The following is a 22,845-nucleotide window of genomic DNA, read 5'->3' on the forward strand; positions in this document are numbered from 1 at the left end:
TTTTTATTTCTATTAAGTTTTAGATCAATTTATTAAATTTTTGTGTTTGAGAGGATAAGGATTAGATCCCTCTTTTCAGGAACTCACAAGTCAAGTATGGAACATTTACGTGAAAACAAATAATTGAAGTAATTGTGATAACTACAGTTGTGCAAATAGATGTGAAGTGCTGCATGTGTCAGAGAAAAGGACAGCTAACTATGCCTACACAAAGCAAGACCTCCCAGAAGATATGGCCTTTCGTTTTTTAGAGGCTCCCTGGCATTCTAGAAACAGCATGAATTTTAAAGTTAGACCTATTTGAATCAGCTCTGATATGGTCACTTATTGACATTAGTCAAGTTATTTAATTTCTGTGAGCCTGAGGTTTTTCAATAATATAAAATTTAGTTAATATTTGGGTTTTTTTGTGGCATTGTTTTAAAAATTAGAAAATAAGAAAAGTATATACCATAGTATCTTATAATCATAAGTGTTCCTACAAATGGATGTTGGTTGCTTTATTGTTCTTTTCATTAATGTTATGTTAATTATCATCATTGTTCATGAATGAATCAGAATTAGCCGAGTGCAGAATTGATTAAAGGGATATAGACTAAGTGAGGAAGAATGTCAAAACAGGACAGGTCTATTAAACTGGAAGAATAGAGAAGGATATCTGAGTTTTTATTTCTTTTTTATTGAGGCATAACTTACATATAGTTAAGTGCCCCATTTTTCGAATTTTTAGTTCGAATTTTTAGACATGTGTAACTACTTCCCAGATTCCCAGAACATTCTCTCATGCCCCTCCCAGTCAGTTCCTCTTTCAACAAAGGTAAACCACTGCTGCAGCCTCTAACACCGTAAATTAGGTTTGCCAGTTCCTGAATTTTATATGAATGGAATTATTCAGTATGTACCTTTTTTGTTGGAGAGAGGTGGGTTCTTTCACTCAGTGCTATGTCTTTTGTGTAGTAGTTGGTTCTGTTCCATTTCTGTGTAACATTCCATTGTGTAAATATGCTACAATATATTAATTTAGTCTACCATTAATAACCATTTAAATTGGCTCCAGATTTGGGCTATTATGAATAAAGCTGCTGTGAACATTTTTGTACCTGTCTTTTGATGAACATATACACTCATTTCTGTTGGGTATATCTACAATCAGAATTGCTGAGTGTTAGAGTATGCACACATTCAGCTTTAGTAAATACTATCAAATACCAGGGTGCCAAAAAAATATATACAAGTGTATACTTTGCTCAGTGTTGCTCAAGCAGTAGTTCGCCGTAATCAGAAATGTCTGGACACTGATGGTAACCACTCTGAGCACCTCTTGTAACTGCAGACATCAAGCGTGACTTGTATTCATCGTCTGTGATCGGTATATATTATTATAATTTTAATACAGTTTTTTCCTTTCTTAAAATGTGCATACATGTTTTTAGCACCCTCTGTAGTTGTACAAAGTGGTTGTGCCCTTTATACTCCCACCAGTAGTGAATAGTTTCAGTTAATCCACATTCTCACCTGTAATAGGATGGTGTTAACCCTTTTAATTTATCCATTTTGATGGAGATGTCGGTTTCCATCTCATTGTGGCAATGTGGAGGATAGTAGGAAAATAATTGACTACCTAAAATCATTAACAAGGAAACTTGGTGAAAAGTCATGATCTGAAACTATTCTGCACTATTGATAATGTCAATAATGTGTTGTAGGATTCGGGATTATGTCTACAAATACCACTTTTTAAATAAAGGAGTCATTTTAAAGTAATTTTGAATTCCCACACATGGTGGAAAATAAATAAAAGCCTAAGAAGTATTTTGGTGGAGTCATTTTGTCTTCTAATAAATATATTTTTGTGACTGACTTTTTAAAATAAAGATTATTTTGCACATTTTTAGGAAACCAGCTTTATCCAATCTAAAGAGAGGCCCTATTATGACATTTCTTGCTTTTCTTACCTTGGAATTACCTTTGAAAACTTAGTGTACAGTATGGCAATATTTTCTTTTTAAGGCTTTTGAACATTTTTATATGTTCTTTATAGTTTATGCTATAATCTACTTATTTTCCTTTAGTTGAAACTCAAAATATTTGACCAAACTTAGAAAGCATTTTGCTTCTTCGCTCTATAATTTTAAGTAACTTGATTGTCATCATGGCCAACTTTTAAAATAATGATTTGATTTGCAGGTTGAAAGTATGGAGAATCTTTTATAATGCTATTCGTGTACTGGGTTTGACAGGTAACATACAACCTAGGATTATGGGGGTCATTTTACAGCATTTGAAACTTTCTCCAAGGCAAGAGTTTCATGTTAAAGTCTATTCGTACTTAGAACTTCTACTTTTGTTTTAATTTACTGTTCAGTTTTTAAAATAATATATGAATGTAGATACAGTGAAATGGTGGTTTTCTTAATCTAATAAATGGTTTGATTGGTCTAGATTCAGCTGAAACTCACTAGAGAAACTGAGGTCTGTTTTTGTGAGCATAAAAGACATCGTGGGGTGTTTTTTTTCATGTATAATATATACTTTTAGAAAATCTTTGTTCTCTTGTACATACATTTAGAAGATCTTTGAAGTAATTTATATTAGTTTATTAGTATTGAGAATGACTTATTAGAATATGTTTATTACTCTGAATAAATGTTTTAGAATTTTTAAACTGAGTTATGTAACTTTGGTTTGCTTTATACTAAAGTTTCAAGTTCTGGTAAGTTTTCATTTTCATTTCATTCCATGTTGAATTTATGCAACAATTCTTTCCCCTAATACTGGTATTGAGTGATGTTTCTTTTTTTCCAGAGAGGGGGCAAAAAGATTCTGTCTTTATATCACAGAAAAAAAATAAAATCTCTGGATTAGGAAAATGGAATGAATTTGTTTTTAGCTAATATAAACCAAGACAAAGTAAACGGTATCATTGATGTGCTAGAAATTATTTTTAAGTGCTTCAGGCACTGGTGCTAGTCATGATTTTTTAAGTGATGTTTTATGAATAATTGTATGTATTTTTTTATTGTAGGCTTTTATTGGACTCAGAACAAATAATTTTAGGGATGAGTTAATAATGCTTGCCCTCAAAAGTAGTAAGAACTTCATTAAAATGAGTACTGTTTCTTTTATGTCTGCCACATAAATCTCAGTATTAACATTTCTCTAATTATACCCTTTATAACATTAATTTGTTCATTGCTTTTCATGTATTGTATATTAATATGTTACCAATTGCAGGGATGTGTGCATGTTTGGCCTCGTGCACTCCTGTATTGTAGATTTATCCTTTTAGAATTTACATAGCAGTAGTCAGTGATAATGATTATATTAAGAGTTAACATTAATTGAATGTATGCTATGGCACACAATACTATGCTAAGTGCTTTCTATGCATTTTCATTTAATGCTCACGATAAGCAAGCAAGCACATTATTAGATTTATTTTTTAAGTCCCTCAATCTAGATTTATTTCCCTAATCTTCCCCTATCACCAATTCTGCAATTGTTTTACAGTTTTGCAAGAGGTATTGGTTCTATCAGTTCAGATTCTTTGTTAGAAAACAGCTCACTAGAATAAAAGCTCCATGAGGCCTGAATTCATGCAAAGTGCTCTAGGAGCACAGTAAAGAGGTATTTAACTGGACGTTGATGGATTCAAGGAAAGACTGTTGCCTCTGAAAGCCTTAATTTATTCTAAAGAATTACTGTACTAGAGAGGATCCCTTAGAAGGATTTAACCTTACAATAGTTTAAAACTGTATGTTCAGTCTCGACTTCTTGTACTGATGTACATCAGATATAATGTGTATTTGAAATTGAATGATTTACATGCTTTTGCTTTTTAATGCCTACATATGCTCAAAAGTAGAAATACTGACATAATACAATATTTTTAAAGGTTTTGAAAGAGGAAAGGAAGATATTTCTCAAAATAAAGATGAATCTTCACTTTCTATGTCAAAGAGCAAGGTAAGCATATTGTTGTCCCCAAATATATGATTATCACCTTTTTCTAGTATTGAAGATGAGGGAACTAACACCAAAATCCAATCAGATTTTCATGAGATGTTTTTATGTTAGTACATAAACCATGTGGTGTGTATGAAAAAAGGGAAGTTCCACTGGGGCTGATTTAGTGCTGTTGTTTGCTTGGAAATACAGCCTATTGGTAACCACTGTCCTCTAGAGTTACATTGTTTCTGGTATGGCTGCTACAGAGCACTTCTCACACTGAAGTTTGAGAGTTCCATTTAGAGAAATTCTCGGTTTGTGGTTTTAGAAAACAAAAAATTTTAAGTGTTTTCAGTTTATTTGAATTACAACCAAAATATGTACATTTTACCAGTTAAAGGCCAAAGACCTCTTACAGCAATAGCCCACAATTCAAAGACATTTTCTTGGAATAAAATATAGTTCCCTTAGTGATTCTCAAACTGGGATACTTGTACATAATTTTGAGAATTTTTTCTTTTAGGGTACATATTTGAGAAACTGAGGGACACTATGTGATACATTGGTTTTCCTATGGGTTTGTAATTCACTAGATTTCCATAATTTGTGAAGGGATTTAACTTTGTTATTTCTGATCAGGCTTAGTACTATAGCAGGAGAAACTTTTATGTTTGTGAAATTAAACTTTAATGACTTGAAGTAAGAAAACCTATTAAGTTAGTAAATTCTCTGCTATTTTCAGCAGTGGGTTTTGCATTTAAAACTACATTTTTGTTCCTGTTCTTGGGACAGGTTGAGAGGATTCCATGATATGCTTTAGTGTTTAATTTTACAAAAATTTATTTCCACTTAACTTTTTAAGTATTGATTATATAAAGGTCCACCTTATATGTGTAAAAGTTCTTAGGATGGAAGTTTAATAGTATTTTGTATGTATATAACATATACATGATAAATGCCCTGATCATTTTATGAGATAATGTAATTAAAGAAAATGAAAAAGGAAATTATTAGCTTGGGTTTGCTGTGCTAGAAATACAAAGAAATTTATAGAATTTAAAAAACTTATTTTGAAACAGTTAATACCAGAACTGGTGGATGTATGGTTAATGGTATCCCTACTCAAAAGTCTAAACACTTAAACCGCACTCCTACATATCACGGCCACCTCCCCAATTGTAGTCTTTGAATTGGGAGGATGGCCACCATGAGCCTGAAAAAAGAGTTTACATACCTTAATGAAGTAGTGTGCCTTAATGAAAACAATAAGTATAGGCTGTAGAACTGTATTTTGAATACATTAGCACCTAGTTGTACATGACTCTAAGTTTAAATTAATTATAATTAAATAGAATTAGAAATTCAGTTCCTCAGTTACACCATCCACAACTCAAGTGCTCATGTGTTTGGGGGCTACCATATTGGACAAGTCAGACATAGAACATTTCTGCCATTCAGAAAGTTCTACTGGACAGCACTGCTTTAGAGTAAAAAAAGTGTGTTTGAATCTTGAGTCTCATACATTACCTGTGACTTCTTAGAAGCTAATTACAGTATTTATAGCTACTTTGTATTAAGAGCTTGCTATGTGTCATTTTAACTCTCAAAACAATACTAGAAGACAGGTATCACTGGCCCCATTTTATAAGTAAACAAAGTGAAGCTTGGAGAAATTAAATAACTCCACAGGTCAAAGTGGTAGAGCTAGAATGGTAAGTGGCTTCAGTTTTTTTATTATCTATGCAAAGGCGTTAAGATCTGCCTCCCAGAATATGATGCTACAAGTGCCTGACAGAGTACCTGGTTAATTACAGGTATATAAGAATTCATTTTCTTCCTTTGAATAAATCATTACAGTTATCATTGCAGAGTGGGATTCTTAACATGGTAATTATTTGGTATACGTAAAATTGTACTCATCCTATTATTTTCCAAGAACTGAAACTTACTGATTCTATCTTAGAGTTAATCTTGTTTTATTCTGTGAGTTTAAGAGATGCAGTCACTAGTTTATTCTTAAATATTTTAACAAATAACCCACTTTGTTGTTTTTCAGAGCAGTCCTAAAGTTTATACATTGATCATTAAATATCATTCTCATGGAATTCAGAAGATTTTATTCTGACCTAAATAACTTGGGAAACAAAATTTTGTTATTCCTTCTGGGATCAATCTGCATAATTACAGACCATCAAATAATTTTAAACTTATCCTTTATGAACTTGGTGCAAAAAGTATCAATACTGTCATTTTGGTCATAGAATTTGGGGTTAAGTGTTACTTCTTAAAATACATAATTGAGATCAGTAAACACAATGGAATATACCCTCCTTACCGCCCCCTCCATTTTTAGAAATAAATGCAGTTCCTGTTTCTCACACATCCTATACGTATGTGAATTGGAAAAATCAGTTAATCAAATCAGTCCATCTTCCTCATAGCATTTTTAAATAAACTTTTATTTGTCCATCTCAACGAAAGGAATTGCTAGCATGAGTAATGTGTCTGGTGGGCTAAAAGGAGTCCTATTAAAAGGTTAAAGGGTTGTGAGCCCAGATCTCTTGATTGCGATTCTCCAGCCATCAGTCTGCTTACTTGTAGGTTTGCTAAGTCATCTATCACTTGCTGTAAAAAATATATTTACCTGGATATTTAAAAAACCTTTCCAAATCAAAATATTCTTATAGTCGTAGTAACTTGTTATTATTCCTTATATCTTCAGTATTTCATAGTTTTCAAAGCAAGTCAGAAGTATTCTCATATGTTTATGTTCCCGTTTATCTAAAGGTCAGATTTTTGACAGCACTTGCAATCTAGAGGATAATCCCAAACCTGAAACACAATATATATACCAATACTATGTTAAACACATCACGCACACTACCTTGTTTAATCCCCAGAGCAACCCTGTCAGTTAGTAGGAGTCTCCTTATTTAATGAGACTAAGACTGGAAGAGATTGAATAGCTTCCCAGAGTTGTACAACCCACAAGGGGAAAACAGTATGTAACATGCTGAGAGCATCCTGAGGCCATTTAATGAAGAAACAAGCAGTACGTACTATGCATCAAACCCTAAGGCCATTCTTAAGACAGTAGTCAGTAAGCTTATAAACAATAGAAAATTTAGTAAAATACTTCTAACAAAACTAGTTTATGATTTTTGATATTTGAAAGGTAACCTGTTGATTCAGAAAACTTAGGGAGTAATGTATTAAAAAAGACTGTAGAACTTGGTCACTGCATCATCATTTTTTTCAGAGTTAGCTACACAATATGGCAGGGATTTCTTAAAGTATGTGTGCTCTAATTAAGCTCATGTGACATCCTTCTGGCCTGCTGGTCCCTTACGTACTGGAATCTTTTAGGAATCACCAAGCCAGATTTTGTCATGTCAGAGAAACAGATTTTCTATTGTTCATGAAGATAAGTTTTAAATTTGAGTCTTACTACATAGGAATAGTTTTAAAAGGTGAGAAATCAGTATAGTGAGAAATCAATAAGAACATGAGACTGGGAATTAGTTAGACCTGAGTACAAATATCATCTCGTCTACTTACTAGTTTGGAGACTTCGGGAAGTTATTTAATCAGTTGGTTTTCCTTTTCTCATTAGCAAAAGTGGGGTTCTACTACTGTCTCATCCGGTTGCTTTGAGGATTAAATGAAGTGGTATACAATAGTGTTTAGCATAGCACTTGGTAAGGAGCACACAGACAATAATTTTCATTAGCCTTTAAGCTAATACTAGAAACTGTCATGTTCTTCTGACAGTGGTTGTGCCCTCTTTAGGTTTGCAGGGCAAGAAGAAGAGAGACCTTTTTGGCCTGAGAAATTTTGTGAAATTGTTTGGGTATCACAATCTATACCCTTGTCATAGGAGTAAGCAATGTGATGTTTCCAGTCTGCTTCTTAAAGGAATAACTTTAACAAAAATTGAATTAGGTTAATCCCCACGTTCTGCATGGAGCATAGTTTGCAGTTTCCTTCTAGTTCAGCCACTTATTACCGTCACTGTAATAACCCATATTTTGTACCAACTAACAGAAGCGTTATTAGAAGAGATAAATGAGCTGCAAATTCTAGTTTCATTTTCATTTTATTAATTTATTGGATATATTTTGAGCCCTTTTCCCCAGGGTATCACTGGTAAGTAAACATAGTCACTGCCCTCGTGGATCTTAAAATTGAGTGATGGAGTATATACCCAGAGTTTTTTATCCTTGATCACATGTAGTAGTAATATGCACATCTGGCCATTTACCATTTGAAAGCCACCATATGGATCAAGCCCCATATACTTTCTTGGCACTAGGAGTAATGCTAAGAACTTTATCTGCTATGTCGAACAGTAGGTAACAATGAAAATCACAGAACACTGAAAGAGTATGTTTAATTCTATTGTTTCAGGATTTGTAGAAGCAGCTTTTAGTTTTATTCTCTTCTAATCTGATGAAAGAATGTAGTCTCCTTAAAAGAATAGTAGATGAAGAGATGCAAGTTGTGATCCCTGCTATGTTATTGATTGTTAGTTTAGAAAATCGACCTCCCTAAGCCTCTCTGGCATGATTTGTAAAATGGAGATAAAATCACTTGTTATGCCTGTTTTTCAAGGTTCTTATGTAGATCAAATGAAAATGTGAAGTATAAACAACATCTGGAAACAAGTTTAAGACATTAATAATAATTTAAGGGCACTGACTGGATAAGTAAGAAGTAGATGCTAGGAATTTTGGTTTTCAAACAGTGTGCAAATTAGAGTGTTTTAATACTAGTTTCTGAAGATGTTTGTATTTTTTTCCATTGGAGGAGGAGTAGCAACAGGGCGATCAGTGTGCGCAGCAACTTGCTAGAATGCACATTGTTTGGTTTTTTATTTAGAATATGTCATCTGCTTAAAAATTCTATTGCTTTAGATACTTTTGTCCTAAGAATAAATAATTGCGTATGTTTCTTAGAAATTCTCTGGGAAATTGAATGCAAAAATTTACAAATAATCTTATTTAACCTCACATTGTAGATTAATTTATTGATTAGTGTTTATTTTTATGGTTTTGTGGGTTCAACATGGATTATAGTTTTTAAACCCAAATACTATACTACATAGAAAATCGTTATTTGAAAATCGACATTTGCCTAAATCACAGCAATAAATGGGAAGCATAGTTTGAACATTAATTTTTATATGCCAGATGTGTAGAATAAGTGAAGGTTTTAATTATTGTTTCTTTTTTATTCATTCCTATGTGATTTCAGTCTGAATCTAAACTTTATAATGGCTCGGAGAAGGATAGTTCAACTTCAAGCAAGCTCACAAAAAAAGAATCTCTCAAGGTTAGTTCCATAGTCATTTCATAACTAATATTATGCTTCACATGTGCTTTTGAAGGTAAGCTAATTAGATAAAGAAATAAATATGTCTTCTTAAAAGAAGGAAAAAAAATATCCAGACAGGCACACATAAAAATGTTAATATTTGAATGGCGTTCTGGAGTTATCTGAAACGGCTACTTAATAGCTATCCCACAGCTGTTTCAGGTCTCATTGGTGACTCCTGGCTGAGGACCAGGTATATCTCTGCAGAGTTGTACCCCAGTCAGGGACATCACTGCGTTGTAGAACACCTGATGGGAAGCGCTGGTGCCCTTGGAAATTCGAGTTGACTAACTGCTAGGTCATAGGCTGAATTTGGCCCCTGGGTAGATATGCAGTAAGTCCGCACTTAACATTGTCAATACGTATAAGAAAACCAGTTTTACCATAGGTTAATTGATATAAACCAGAATGAAACAACCTTATTCGAGGACCCACTGTATTTTGTTTGACCTACACAATGTTTGTAAAATTTGAGCCAACTATTAATTACAAGTGCAGATTTCCAAATTCTCTTAAGAAACATGCAATATTGGGCCTGCCTTCCAGATTGGCCACAGATCGTGGAGCCTAAGCAACACGTGCCTTCCAATGGATTCTGATCCCTGAGTAATCTACCTTACCTCTTTTTCCCCCATATTTGATCTTGTATGCATTTGTAATATCATATTAAATCTACTGTTAATTCAGATATACATGATAATACAGACAAAAGTCTAAAGTTTGTTGGCTGTAGAATTATTAAAATTTTGTTATTTGTATGTAGTCTCTTTACCATTAAGTGGAACTAGGAAGATTTTGTGTTATAGTTTAAAAAATATATTGCCAATAAGTTGTTACCATTCTCTCTTATCCACATAATAACAACCAAGCAGTAATAAGACTGCATTAATTGACTGCTGTTTTCCCAGATTATCTCAGAAGTGACTTATGAATGTAAAACTTTGATATTTTGAATGAATTAATTTCATTGTCGTGGTTTCTTAATTATTTATATTTTTCATATTAGTATTAGGAAAGAACAAAATCATCAGTTGCAAGCAATTGCAGCATGTTTGTAATATGAAAAAACAGCAACAGAGATTTCCATCAGTCAAGCAATATATTAAGAAAAATTAGAGAAACAGTAGAGCATGGTGTTAAGAGCATGTCTTTTTGAGCCAGTCTACCTCTGTTTGAATCCTGCCTCCGTGTCTGATTAGCTGTGTAGTTCTGGGAAAGTTACCCTCTGTGTCTCATTTTTCTCAAGTGTAAAATAAGGATACTAATAGCCCTACTTCCTAAGTTTATTGTGAGGATTAAATGAGGTAATACATGTGAAGTGCTTAGAACTATGACTGGTACACAGAATGTACCCAGTAAATGTTAGTTGTTATTATTCATACTAGGAGTTCTGTGGAGCAGTTAAAAGAATGAGATAGACATGGAAACACTCCAAAAAATATTGAATGGGAGAACATTTTTATGTGTTTGAAAAATCAAAACAAACACAAAAGCTATATATTTCTATAGGTTTTATACATAGAAAAAGCCTGTGGTTTTCTGAAAGGTTAACAATCCTGGGGATTGAAATAGGATAGGGTATAAATGAAGATGGCTTTTAGCTTTATTGAAATTTTTCCCATGAGATTGTATTCATGTATTATTCTGTAATTTAAAAAAGGTAAAATTATTTAAAAAGATACAGAGAACTGGACTAGTGATCAGAAAAAATATTATAGATTCTAACCTTCTCTAAAAATTTCTACCAGCTCTAAAAACAAAACAAAATTTTAAAAAATAGTTATTTTATCTTAAGATGCTAGAATTCTAAAAAGAGATTTAAAATTTTATGCTTTACATTCTGTAATTCTAAAACATTTGAAAAGAAATTGCCCCACTACTGATAAATTTTTAATTTTTCTATTTCTGTAAAATAGGTACAAAAGAAAAATTACCGAGAAGAAAAGAAAAGAGCCACAAAGGAGTTACTCAGTACAATCACAGATCCTGCTGTTATTGTTATGGCTGATTGGTTGAAGGTCAGTTTGTAATGAATTTTGAATTCGTGTTGCTGGAAATAGGAATAGGAAAACCCAGACTGCACTGAAGCTTACAAGATAAAAACAAGTACTGAGATGATTGTTTTTCGCTGACAAACGGTTAATTGTATCCCAGAGGTCTGTGTTCCAGTCTTAATGGGGAGAAGGAGACTTAATGTTGTCTCTCTTGACAACAACATCAAATATTTATAACAGTTCTTTTAAAAACGCTTTTGATTTGTGTGACATTATGTAGTTTAATCAATATGCTGTAAAGGAATATTTTCCTTGCTATTCAAATTATTTAATATTGTAGTCTTGGTATATGCATTATTGAAAAGATCGGAGACAAAGTTAATACAAGTTATCATTTGAAAAGGATTAATTTTCAGAGAAAGGTACACACTGCTGTTTCCATACCTTCTTCTTTTGGCCTCTGGTGATTTCCACTTATTTCATTTCCTTTTCTAGCACCCTAGTCACTCTGTCCTCTTTCTCCTTCCTATCTGAAGGACATTTGTAGTAACCTTTCAAACTAAGAATGATCTTGTGAGACACTTTCCTCTAGGAAGCTTTTGGCATTGACCTGAAATTCACTCCAACCCTGAAAGCTTTCCACTTTGCCAAAGAGTTGGTGCAACCTCTGCCTAACATTTATGAGATCTGTCGTGGAAATTCTCTCACTAACACGGGAGTCTAGTGATGGTTTCCCTAGTAGTTCAACTAATGCTAGGTCTTTGTCTGTGTAGTGCAGAAGACACTTTCTAACTAATTTGGCTCCAGATCTCACTTGGGTTTTTCACAGCTAAACCTACTCTTGTCTTTTGACATTGGTTTTTCTCTAACTCCCCAAAAGTCCCCAACACATCCCCTGACTTGCTTTCTAAATCCTACCTTCATTCTGATAATTTGCCACCCATTTTCTACTGTCACATCTCCAAGATCCAGAATGTTACCTCAGGATAACTCTTTTCATCTCTTTTACATACACACGTACTTTTTCTTAAAGATTTTCTCTTCATGCCTGGCTCCAAGTTCCCCCTTTATAAATTTTTCTTGTTTAGAGTTACTGTAGTATGCCTATTTGAGGGGTTAGGGATCCCAGTATTCCATACTTCTTGTAAGTGTATTGAGAGAACAGTAATAAAAGTGAGGATGATTCCTAGTTTTTAATCTCTATTATATCAGCATCCTTTTCAGTATTGTGAATTCAGTGACTTTGCATATAAATACTTTTAATGGATTATGGAAATGGAATAGGAAAAGCTAGTTATAGACTTAGTTTTGACATAGCATTAAACTCTGGGATGAGGAAGAGTTTTGAGACTAGAGAGAGATTTGTGTAACTTGTGTTTTAAATGCCCCACGAAATTTATATGGTACACTTCACGTAATTACTAAGAACAAGGCAATTTAGAGAAGGTAATTTTAGGGGCTAGAAGGAGGTTCTTTCTACACTCACCACACATTCAGGGAATGCCTGGTGTATGCTAGCGGTGTTTTCATCACTCTTGATGCAGCAGTAAAGAGGGAAAAAATATTAAAAAGTAGAATAATCTCACACACAAATAAAATTATAGCTGTGACAGATGCTAAGAGTATGAGAATCTTGGTACTAGAACGTATATTTTAATAGCCCCTGACCTGGCCCGGAAGGTTAGGAAAACCATTCTACTTATATAGTATTTTGAAACTGTTGACCCAGACTCCCACTAGAAATTAAGTGTCTCAGAAGCAGAGAGCCATGCTATTTTTATGTGTATTAGCAGTGTTTGCCATTTAGTAGCTTAAAAAAAAACTAACATGCACATTTTCTGGAAATTTTAGGTTAAAGCATCCTATTTGCCATTATTCAGTTTGTATCTTGTGGAGCAGGAGGAGAAAAACAGCTTTCTAAAAAAACAACAACAACTTATCTTTCTGTAGATTCGTGGTACTCTGAAGAGCTGGACCAAGTTGTGGTGTGTGTTGAAACCTGGGGTGCTACTGATCTATAAAACCCAAAAAAATGGTCAATGGGTAGGAACAGTCCTTCTGAATGCCTGTGAAATCATTGAGCGTCCATCAAAAAAGGATGGCTTTTGCTTCAAACTTTTTCATCCTTTGGAACAGTCTATTTGGGCAGTAAAGGTAAGTAAGCACTTGTTTTATAGGTAAAAGGTAAAGATGACAATCTGTGAGCAGTACTGAGATAAATCCATTAATCTAATGATTGCTGTTCTCTGGCAAGACTTATAAATTTGTTTTCAAGCACGTTATTCCTCTTTCTGTCTCTTCCCACAATGAAATGCACACCAAAACTCCATGTTTACCTTTAAGATCTAATTTTAAAATTTATCCAGAAAATGTTTTCCTAATTCATACTGTACCGTATTATCTCTTTGTGATGGGAATTCAATTTGTACCATTTTTTTAAATTTACAATTACTAATTTTGCTTTGTAGTATTGTGTCATGTTTACTGTGTTTTTTTCTTCATCAAAATTGTGAGATCCCCTAAAACAGAAGCTGCCATTTATTTTTGTGGTTTTCATGCAGTGATGTAAATATGTGGCAAGAAGACTGTAAGCAGACTCAGTCCTACTCACTCTTGAGAGGCAGCTTTCTTTGAAGGTGGCGCTCTAGTGCTTTGTAACTAAAAAGCATTACTGTGATCACCTCTGTATTAGAACAGCAGAAACTTCATCAGGAAAATAGCAATGCCTTATTTAATTAGTCATCAAGGAATTCTACAAAAAAATAGACATGCAGTATACACGCTAACTAAATAAATGAGTCTATTTAAAGTTTTTACAGTGTTTCTTGATTTTAGCTTGTAAGAAGGTTAATTATATTTGAATAAAGGGTTTAGAATTCCTCCTTTAAAGAAAACCACCTACTTGAGATTAGGGCTAACTAATAGTAACTCCCGCTTTTTTAGTATTGCTTAATTAGGCAATATATATGCACCTAGGAAAATACCTGGACCTCTTATCTTTATTTCAGTAGTCTGGAGTCATAGCAGGAATAAACTTAGGATTACAAAGTTAGTTCCATGCTGGAATTAGATACTTCCCACAGGGGAAAGAATTTAACCCACAGAACCTTAACCCATAGAACCTGTGGTATTTATATATCATGAGATTCTCAAGTGAAAACAAATTACTTTCAAAGCCTTTTATGTATAGTATTTATTTTTTACTACTACTCTTAGGAATTGTAAGAATTATAATGAATTTTTAAATAACTGAAAATATTTTATTTAATGTCAAATTTTTTTAATTCCATATTTTGGGGGAAGAAAATTGTACAATTATATGAACATAAGAATATTCTACACAAGCAAAACCTGCTTAGGACATTGTTTAAACAGCTTCAAACATAACAAAGGCCATATATGACAAACCCTCAGCTGATCTCATAATTAACGGTGAAAAACTGAAGCCCTTTGCTCTACGTTCAGGAACACGGCAGGGCTGTCCCCTGTCACCTCTGCTTTTCAACATAGTGTTGGAAGTCCTCGCCAGAGCAATCAGGCAAGAGAAAGAAATAAAAGGCATCCAAATTGGGAATGAAGAAGTTAAATTGTCACTCTTTGCAGATGACATGATGCTATATATGGAAAACCCTAAAGACTCCACCAAAAAGCTATTAGAAACAAAAAACGAATACAGTAAAGTTGCGGGCTACAAAGTCAACGTACGAAAGTCCATTGCATTCCTATATACTAACAATGAAATCTCAGAAAAAGAAATTTTTAAAAAATTCCTTTTGCAATTGCAACAAAAAGAATAAAATACCTAGGAATAAACTTAACCAAGGATGTGAAAGATCTATGTCCTGAAAACTATAAGACATTTTTAAAAGAAATTGAAGAAGACACAAAGAAATGGAAAGATATTCCATGCTCCTGGATTGGAAGAATCAACATCGTTAAAATGACCGTATTACCCAAAGCAATATACAGATTTAATGCAATCCTCATCAAAATCCCAAAGGCATTTTTTACAGAAATAGAACAAAAAATCATCAGATTTTTTTGGAACCACAAAAGACCCCGAATAGCCAAAGCAATCTTAAGAAAAAAGAACAATACTGGAGGTATCACACTCCCCGACTTTAGCTTGTACTACAGGGCTACAATAATCAAAACAGCATGATACTGGCAAAAAAACCAATGGACTAGACCAATGGAATAGAATTGAGAACCCAGAAATAAACCCACATAAATATGGACAGATAATTTTTGACAAAGAAGCAAGAAACATACAATGGAGAAAAGACAGCCTCTTCAATAAATGGTACTGGCAGAATTGGAAAGCCACATGCAAAAGAATGAAACCGGACTGCTATCTGTCACCATGTACCAAAATTAACTCAAAATGGATCAAAGACTTAAGCATAAGACCTGAAACAATAAACTGCATAGAAGAAAACATAGGTAGTAAACTTACGGACCTTGGGTTCAAAGAGCATTTCATGAATTTGACTCCAAAGGCAAGGGAAATAAAAGCTAAAATAAATGAATGGGACTATATGAAACTTAAAAGCTTCTGCACAGCAAAAGATACCATCGACAAAATAAAGAGGCAAACACCTGAATGGGAGAAGATTTTTACAAACAGTGCCTCCGCTAAGGGGCTAAAATCCAAAATACACAAGGAACTCATACAACTCAACAATAACAAAAAAACAAACAACCCAATTGAAAAATGGGCAGAGTATCTGAAGAGACATTTCTCCAAAGAAGACATACAAATGGCAAATAGACATATGAAAAAATGCTCACTCAACATCACTAATCATCAAAGAAATGCAAATAAAAGCCTGACCCCAGTCAGAATGGCTATCATCAACAAGACATAGTAACAAGTGTGGGAGAGGCTGTGGAGAAAAAGGAACCCTATACACTGTTGGTGGGAAAGCAGATTGGTGCAGCCGCTATGGAAGGCAGTGTGGAGGTTCCTCAAAAAATTACAAATAGAATTACCATATGATCCAGCAATCCCTCTCCTGGGTATCTACCCAAAAAATCTGAAAACATTTATCCATAAAGACAAGTATGCTCCAGTATTCATTGCAGCTTTACTTAACGGTGGCCAAGACATGGAAACAACCAAAATGTCCTTCAATAGATGAATGGATAAAGAAGTTGTGGTATATATACACAGTGGAATACTATTTGGGGGTAAGAAAAGATGATATAGGAACATTTGTGATAACATGGATGGATCTTGAGATTATAATGCTAAGCAAGATAAGTCAGACAGAAAAAGTAGGGAACCATATGATTTCACTGATATGTGGTATATAAACCAAAAACAAAAGAATAAGACAAGCAAAAGAGAAATAAAAACTCATAGACACGGACAATAGTTTAGTGGTTATAAGAGGGTAAGGGTTGGGGGGTGGTAGATGTGGGTAAAGGGGATCAAATATATGATGATGGAAGGAGAGCTGACTCTGTGTGGTGAACACACAATGTGATTTATAGAGGATGTAATACAGAATTGTATACCTGAGATTTATGTAACTTTACTAACAATTGTCACCCCAATAAACTTTAACTTAAAAAAAGAAAGAGAAAAAAACAACAGCTTCAAAGTCAGTGTCTATGGTTAGGAAAAAGTAGTGTTTATGAGTTCTTTGTGTCAGGGACTCTTTTGAGCATTTTACATAGAATCATTTTTTAAATTTTCATACTTTTAAGGAAGATACAATTTTCCCCTATTGACCAGACAAAAAGATTGAAGCCTAAAGGATTACTTAGATAATTTTTCTAGCATGGAACCAAATTTGAAACCCAGGCAGTCTGACTCTAGATCCTACTCTATACTGGTTCTAGGAACTGCCCATAAATTATAATGCTATCTGAAAATACCCAAAGGATATTATAGGATTTGTTAAAATCATATTGATTTTGTAATTTTTTTTGAACCTGCATCTTTCTAATGTTTATGCTTCTCAAAAGTCCATTTTATTCTTTGATCTGACAACTTAAAAATTATGATTTTTCTATTACAATTATACTCTAAATTCAGTCATCAGATTTTCTTTCCAGATTAGACCTGTGTTCATGTAAGATTATCCTTGTTGACGCTGATCATATAGAGCTCTTGGTGTTGTATACTTCTAAAACAAATAACCCCAACCAATAATAAAAAAATTCCTTTTTCTTTCTTGTTTCTGGAAAAATAAAATGAGGTTTTATAGTTGGTATTTAGAAACAAGTATATCATTGGTTATAAAGTGGAGATTTATTTTTCCCTAGACCTACTCAGAACTCTTTTCTCTTTTTCTTATAAATTATAACTGTATTTCCAGCTGTGTCTTTATGGTTTCTAGAAATTAAGTATTTTTCATCTAGTATATATGAAATGGAAATTCTCTGTTAAATTAAAATTTGGTCTTTTACAGTAAATTTTAAATTTCTCTTTAATATGTGACTAATACGCAGAGGTAATATTTAACTAATATTAACTATAAGTTCAATTATCTAGTAAGGAGGTATATTTGTTGGAAGAGGAAAATGTTCCTTAATACTTAACATTTGCTTTGTCAGCAAGCATGAAATTAAAGCTTGTTTGCTTTTAAATTATAATCCATGCCTAATTTAGATTGTTACTGATAATAATGGATAATATAAGTTGAGATCTCATAATACTTACAGTAAATCATTTATTTTGCTCATTTTTATTTTATTTGTTTATATTAAGGGTCCAAAAGGTGAAGCAGTTGGATCCATAACTCAGCCCTTACCTAGCAGTTATTTGATCATCCGAGCTACTTCAGAGTCAGATGGTAAATATAGGTTTCGATGGATTGGATTTGGGTCCTCATTGCTAAATATTTATTTTATATACCACTGTGTATTTTTCCTTTGGGCAAGTCTGTCTTTAGTATGGTATTAACAGCAGAGTTACCGTAATCATAAATTGGTTAGAACACAGTTCTATCATTAACTTGGTAGACAAACGGAAATCTGATAGGAAAGAAGCATTGGGTAATTGAGTGATGAGTTAGCAGCCTGGATTTTTCTTCTCCAGGCTCCATTGACATGTTAACACCTTTTGACTGGTTGGTGTTCTCTATGGTAACGCACAGTTTTATCACTGTAGAGGTATGTTTAATACTATTTATATTTTATCATTAAATACTGACATTTATAAGACATATAAACTGTTTTGCGTTTCTTACATAGACATTTAAGTACATACTAAGCTCAGTCAATTAATACTTAATTCCTGAAGCAAATACAGGAAGAGTAAAACTTACTTATATGAAAGCACGGTAACTTTACAACCTTAATAATCGACAGTGGATTTGTTCCTCACTTTTATATTTTATAGACTCGCTTAGCCTAAGGAATCTTGTAATCTTCCAAGTTTACTTTTACCAGATATTATTTTTAAAATTAAAATAGGTACAAGCTTTCATTATAAAAGTGTTTAACTTGGCTGATATTTCCAACAGATCTTGAAACAAATGTATATGAATTTAAGAGCAACCAGCATTTCTTTTTCTGCTAATTACAGTTCTAAATTTTAATTAAAAAATCAGTTATTAGTGTTTCTACTAACTAATGTGGCAGTTAATGACAGTATTATACAAGCATTTCCTTGACTTAAAATTTTTTAAACATGTAAGTGGAATGGATGCTAAACCTGGGGGTAGACCTATTATCAATAACAAAACATTATTTTAGACAATCGTTTGTTTATAGTAGAAACATAACCCCTGTAGTATATTTTATGTACCTTGTTTGGTACCTTCAAATTATACTACATATTAATGTTCTAAGATTTTTTTTTCCTTTTAAGTACACTTATTTAGGCTACTTTCTAATTCATGCTATATTCTATTCATTTACCAGTGGTTTGTATGTGCTTAGTATGTAAAAAGCACTTGTTAAACTAAAAAATTGCATTTAAGAAAAACCTTTACAAGATTTTATGTTCAAATTAACTTTACCAGTACATCTTTCTCAAAGAAATAATAGTATGCTTAAAGGCTAACAGTGTTAAATTAAGATGGATGCTAGTTTTTCTAGTTTCTTGAATTATACTCCTTATGAATCTGTGTTCTCCTAGGAAGGTGCTGGATGGATGCTCTGGAATTGGCTTTGAAATGTTCTAGTCTTCTTAAACGTACAATGATCAGGGAAGGAAAGGAACATGACCTGAGCATTTCGTCAGATAGCACACATGTGACTTTGTATGGCTTATTACGTGCTAACAATCTCCACAGTGGTGACAACTTCCAGTAAGTAGATATTGCCACTAATTTGGTCATTATTTTAGAGATCATGTTGTTCACTAGGTTAGTAGACAGGCCTAGGATTTTTGTAGTGTTTCTAGGATTGAAACTTGGCTGTCTTCTTCTCATTATATGTCCAAGGCCTGGTTTAAGATTTGTTTAGTGACTATGGTAAGGTATAGAAAATTATTTCCTTGATTCCAGCCTATGAGAATAACTTACTTCCCAAATACAATCATGCTGTCTACCTTGTCTTTGTTCATGGTGTTCCCTTCATTAAGAATGATTTCTGGTGCTTGCTCTTTTCTCCTGTTATAATCCTATGTATTCTTCAAGACCAATCTCAAATATGACATCATATGTGAAGACTTTCCTGCCTCATAACCATGAAATGGAACCATGAAATGCCCTTCTATTGCTGTCCTGTAGCTTTTTTTTTTTTAATAATGGCACCTGACTTATTCTACCTGATATTTGTGGAATTCTTCTAGTGTATTGTAAGTGTTTCGAGTTGGAATTGTATCTTATTTGTGATTTTAGTCCCTGCAGCATTTATTATAGTTAATAATAATAAAACATTTTCTCCACAGAAACTAAGAAGTACTTTGTTTGAGATTCAGTGGTTTGTTGAGGTTCATGTCTCTTTTGGTGCTTTGTAGGAAAACAGTAGACTTCCTTTTTTCCTCCCTTACCCCAGTGCTCAGCTTCTGCTGTACAGCCACTTACACCTATCAGCATTGGGGTTACTCTCCTCAAAGTATGACTGCCACTCTCCTCTTCCCCATGTAACCTGAGCTGAACATTTTGGGGTTTTTTCTTAACCTTTTGCTTGACTCTTTACTCTCTTTAAAAACCTCTATTACATGAGCTTTTACATCATTTCCTTGCAGACCTATAATCTGGAGTTTTAGCTTAATCCCCAATATGAAAGCCTGAATGGCATAAGATTGGGGGGTGGGGCACAATTTATGTGGGAATAGATGTTTGTTGGGGCCTCTTCCGACATTTTTCCCTTGAAGCTCTTCAGCTGTAAACTGTTCATTGTTTTTATTGACTACCAGGTAATTTGTAAATTTGGGGATCTTAAAAATTTATCTGCTTCACATATTTATTCATTAAAATTTTTGAACCTCTTTTTAGTAGAAGATATTATACATTTTCTGTATAACTCATCACATTGTGAATAGGGAGATAAATCAGATATGATCCTAAATTTGAATACATCATAGCAGTTCACTAGCTGTGTGATCCTGGAGAGATGTTTTATTTTGTTTTGTTATGTTTGAAACCTATAAATGCCTGGTAACTATAAATAGTAGGAAGAAAAAGACATAAACAACCAAAGGAGAGATGCTTCAGGATAATATACATAAGATCAGGAAAATTTAGAAGTTGAAAACATAGCACCCAGCGAGGCAATCAGGGAGAGGATCAATATAGCAGACTTTTTCAAAAATAGACTCAACATATCAACATGTTTATTTGGCTATATGACAGAAAATGAGCAGGGAGCTGATGATGCAGAGGTGACGGGGTGGGAGCCTGTCTCCGAGACTTGTAGTCTGCTGGGATATAAACAGGAAGTGTGTGAAGTTAAAGAAGGTCACCAAGCTTTAACTGGGAAGATAATGGTAAAATAAAACAAAGGACCATGTTTGGGAAATAATAATTTATTGAATATTGTACATGTCGAGGCTGCAGTGGTCCCAGGACAAATAGATGATGTCAGCCAAGCATTTAAAATAAAAACATGGGTGTAAAGCTTATTCCTGCATGCATGGGTTTGGAAATCACATACAAATGATAATGAAGCCTTGAAATTGGGGAGCTTGGCAAAGGAGAGAGAGGATATAGAAAATAAAAAAGGGCCAAGGAAGATGAAAATATCTAAGGACAGAAGGAAGTAAGAGAGATCAGAGAGCTTAAAAAGTAGAACCACGGTTACATGGAACCCAAGCACTAAGACCATTTGAAGGAAAATAATCATCATCAAAATCCTGGGATGCAGAGAAGTCACAGGAGGCGAAGATTAGACAAGGCTGTTGGGTTTGTCAGCTAAGTCATCATTAGTGACCTTTAGGGAACAGATTCACTGGATTTAGGGGAGTGAAAGCCAGATCATTAGTAGTCAAGGAGAGAATAGATGGTAAGAAAGCAGAGACAGCAATTTTAGACTACTTTTTAAAAATATATGATAGTCATGGGGATGTAAAGTATAGGGAATACAATCTATAATATGGTAACAACTACGTGTAGTGCCAGGTGGTACTAGTTAGGGGGGTCACGTCCTAAATTATATGAATGTCTAACCACTGTGCATACACCTGAAACTAATACAAAATAATATTGAATGTCAACTATTATTGAAAATTTTAAAAGGGAGGGAAAGGCGGATAATACTGTGTTAGCATGATACAGTGTCAGATGGTTCCTGGGTTTATCATGGTGACCACTTCTTTACCATAGGTAATATAATCAATAATGTAATAACTATGTATAGTGCCAGGCGGGTACTGTTGAATAACTATGATGTACACCTAAACTTAATATAATATTGTGTGTTAGCTAGATTTTAATAAAAATCTTTTTTGAAAAAAGAAATATGACTTCATAAAATTGCATAGGGAGTTTAATTTAGTCTTCTTTGTAAAAATCTATTGTAATGCAGCTATCATAGAAAAAAAGACAAAACAAAAAAATATGGTTATAAAGGGAAAGAAAGAAAATAATATGCATATAAAAATGTATTTCTATTAGAAATTCTCTGGTTAAAAATCCATCAAATGAAGATTTTGGAAAAATAGAAACTAACATAGGAATCAAATAGGACGTCTTTGCTCTGTTACTATCTCAGCATTGTTAAAATATCAGCTAAATATAATGGCACTGTGTATTCATTTTTAAAATACTTTCGTGTTCATCCCTGTAAGTTTTATTATAGCAAATGAAACCCACAGATACTTTCCTAAATAAGAAATTTCTTTTTAAAAAATTGATTCTGACAATGAGTTTGTTCTTTTTAATCTTCCTTTTTGTACATATTATCAAACCTAATCATTTTAGGATTAGTAGAAACAGAGTTGAGTATAGCAGTTTGTCAATTTTAGGTTATAGTTTCATTTCCTTAAGCTGAAATTTCCGTTTCCAGTTCTCCCTGGATTTTTTTCCTTAAGATTAAGCCTATTGGTCAAGTATTAAATAATATAATTAGTTATCTTTTACATTTTCTTGTCTCATTCTTGAACTTATTTTAAGTGACTTTGGATACCTTT

At 33.4% G+C, this 22,845-nt stretch overlaps 1 protein-coding gene across 13 annotated transcripts in view; it reads left to right on the top strand.

The window, feature by feature from the left end:
- Positions 1-22,845, top strand: part of OSBPL8 (oxysterol binding protein like 8) — a 153,013-nt gene that overhangs the window by 99,831 nt on the left and 30,337 nt on the right. For all 13 annotated transcript variants that reach the window (XM_019755048.2, XM_019755050.2, XM_074325392.1 and 10 more), the window contains 6 exons: positions 3,896-3,966; positions 9,202-9,279; positions 11,238-11,339; positions 13,266-13,469; positions 18,034-18,118; positions 19,408-19,579. In XM_019755048.2, coding sequence (XP_019610607.2) covers positions 3,896-3,966; positions 9,202-9,279; positions 11,238-11,339; positions 13,266-13,469; positions 18,034-18,118; positions 19,408-19,579 — 712 coding nt within the window. The remainder of the gene's footprint in view (positions 1-3,895; positions 3,967-9,201; positions 9,280-11,237; positions 11,340-13,265; positions 13,470-18,033; positions 18,119-19,407; positions 19,580-22,845) is intronic.

This window comes from Rhinolophus sinicus, linkage group LG02, assembly GCF_036562045.2.
Source record: "Rhinolophus sinicus isolate RSC01 linkage group LG02, ASM3656204v1, whole genome shotgun sequence".
Lineage (NCBI taxonomy): Eukaryota > Metazoa > Chordata > Mammalia > Chiroptera > Rhinolophidae > Rhinolophus > Rhinolophus sinicus.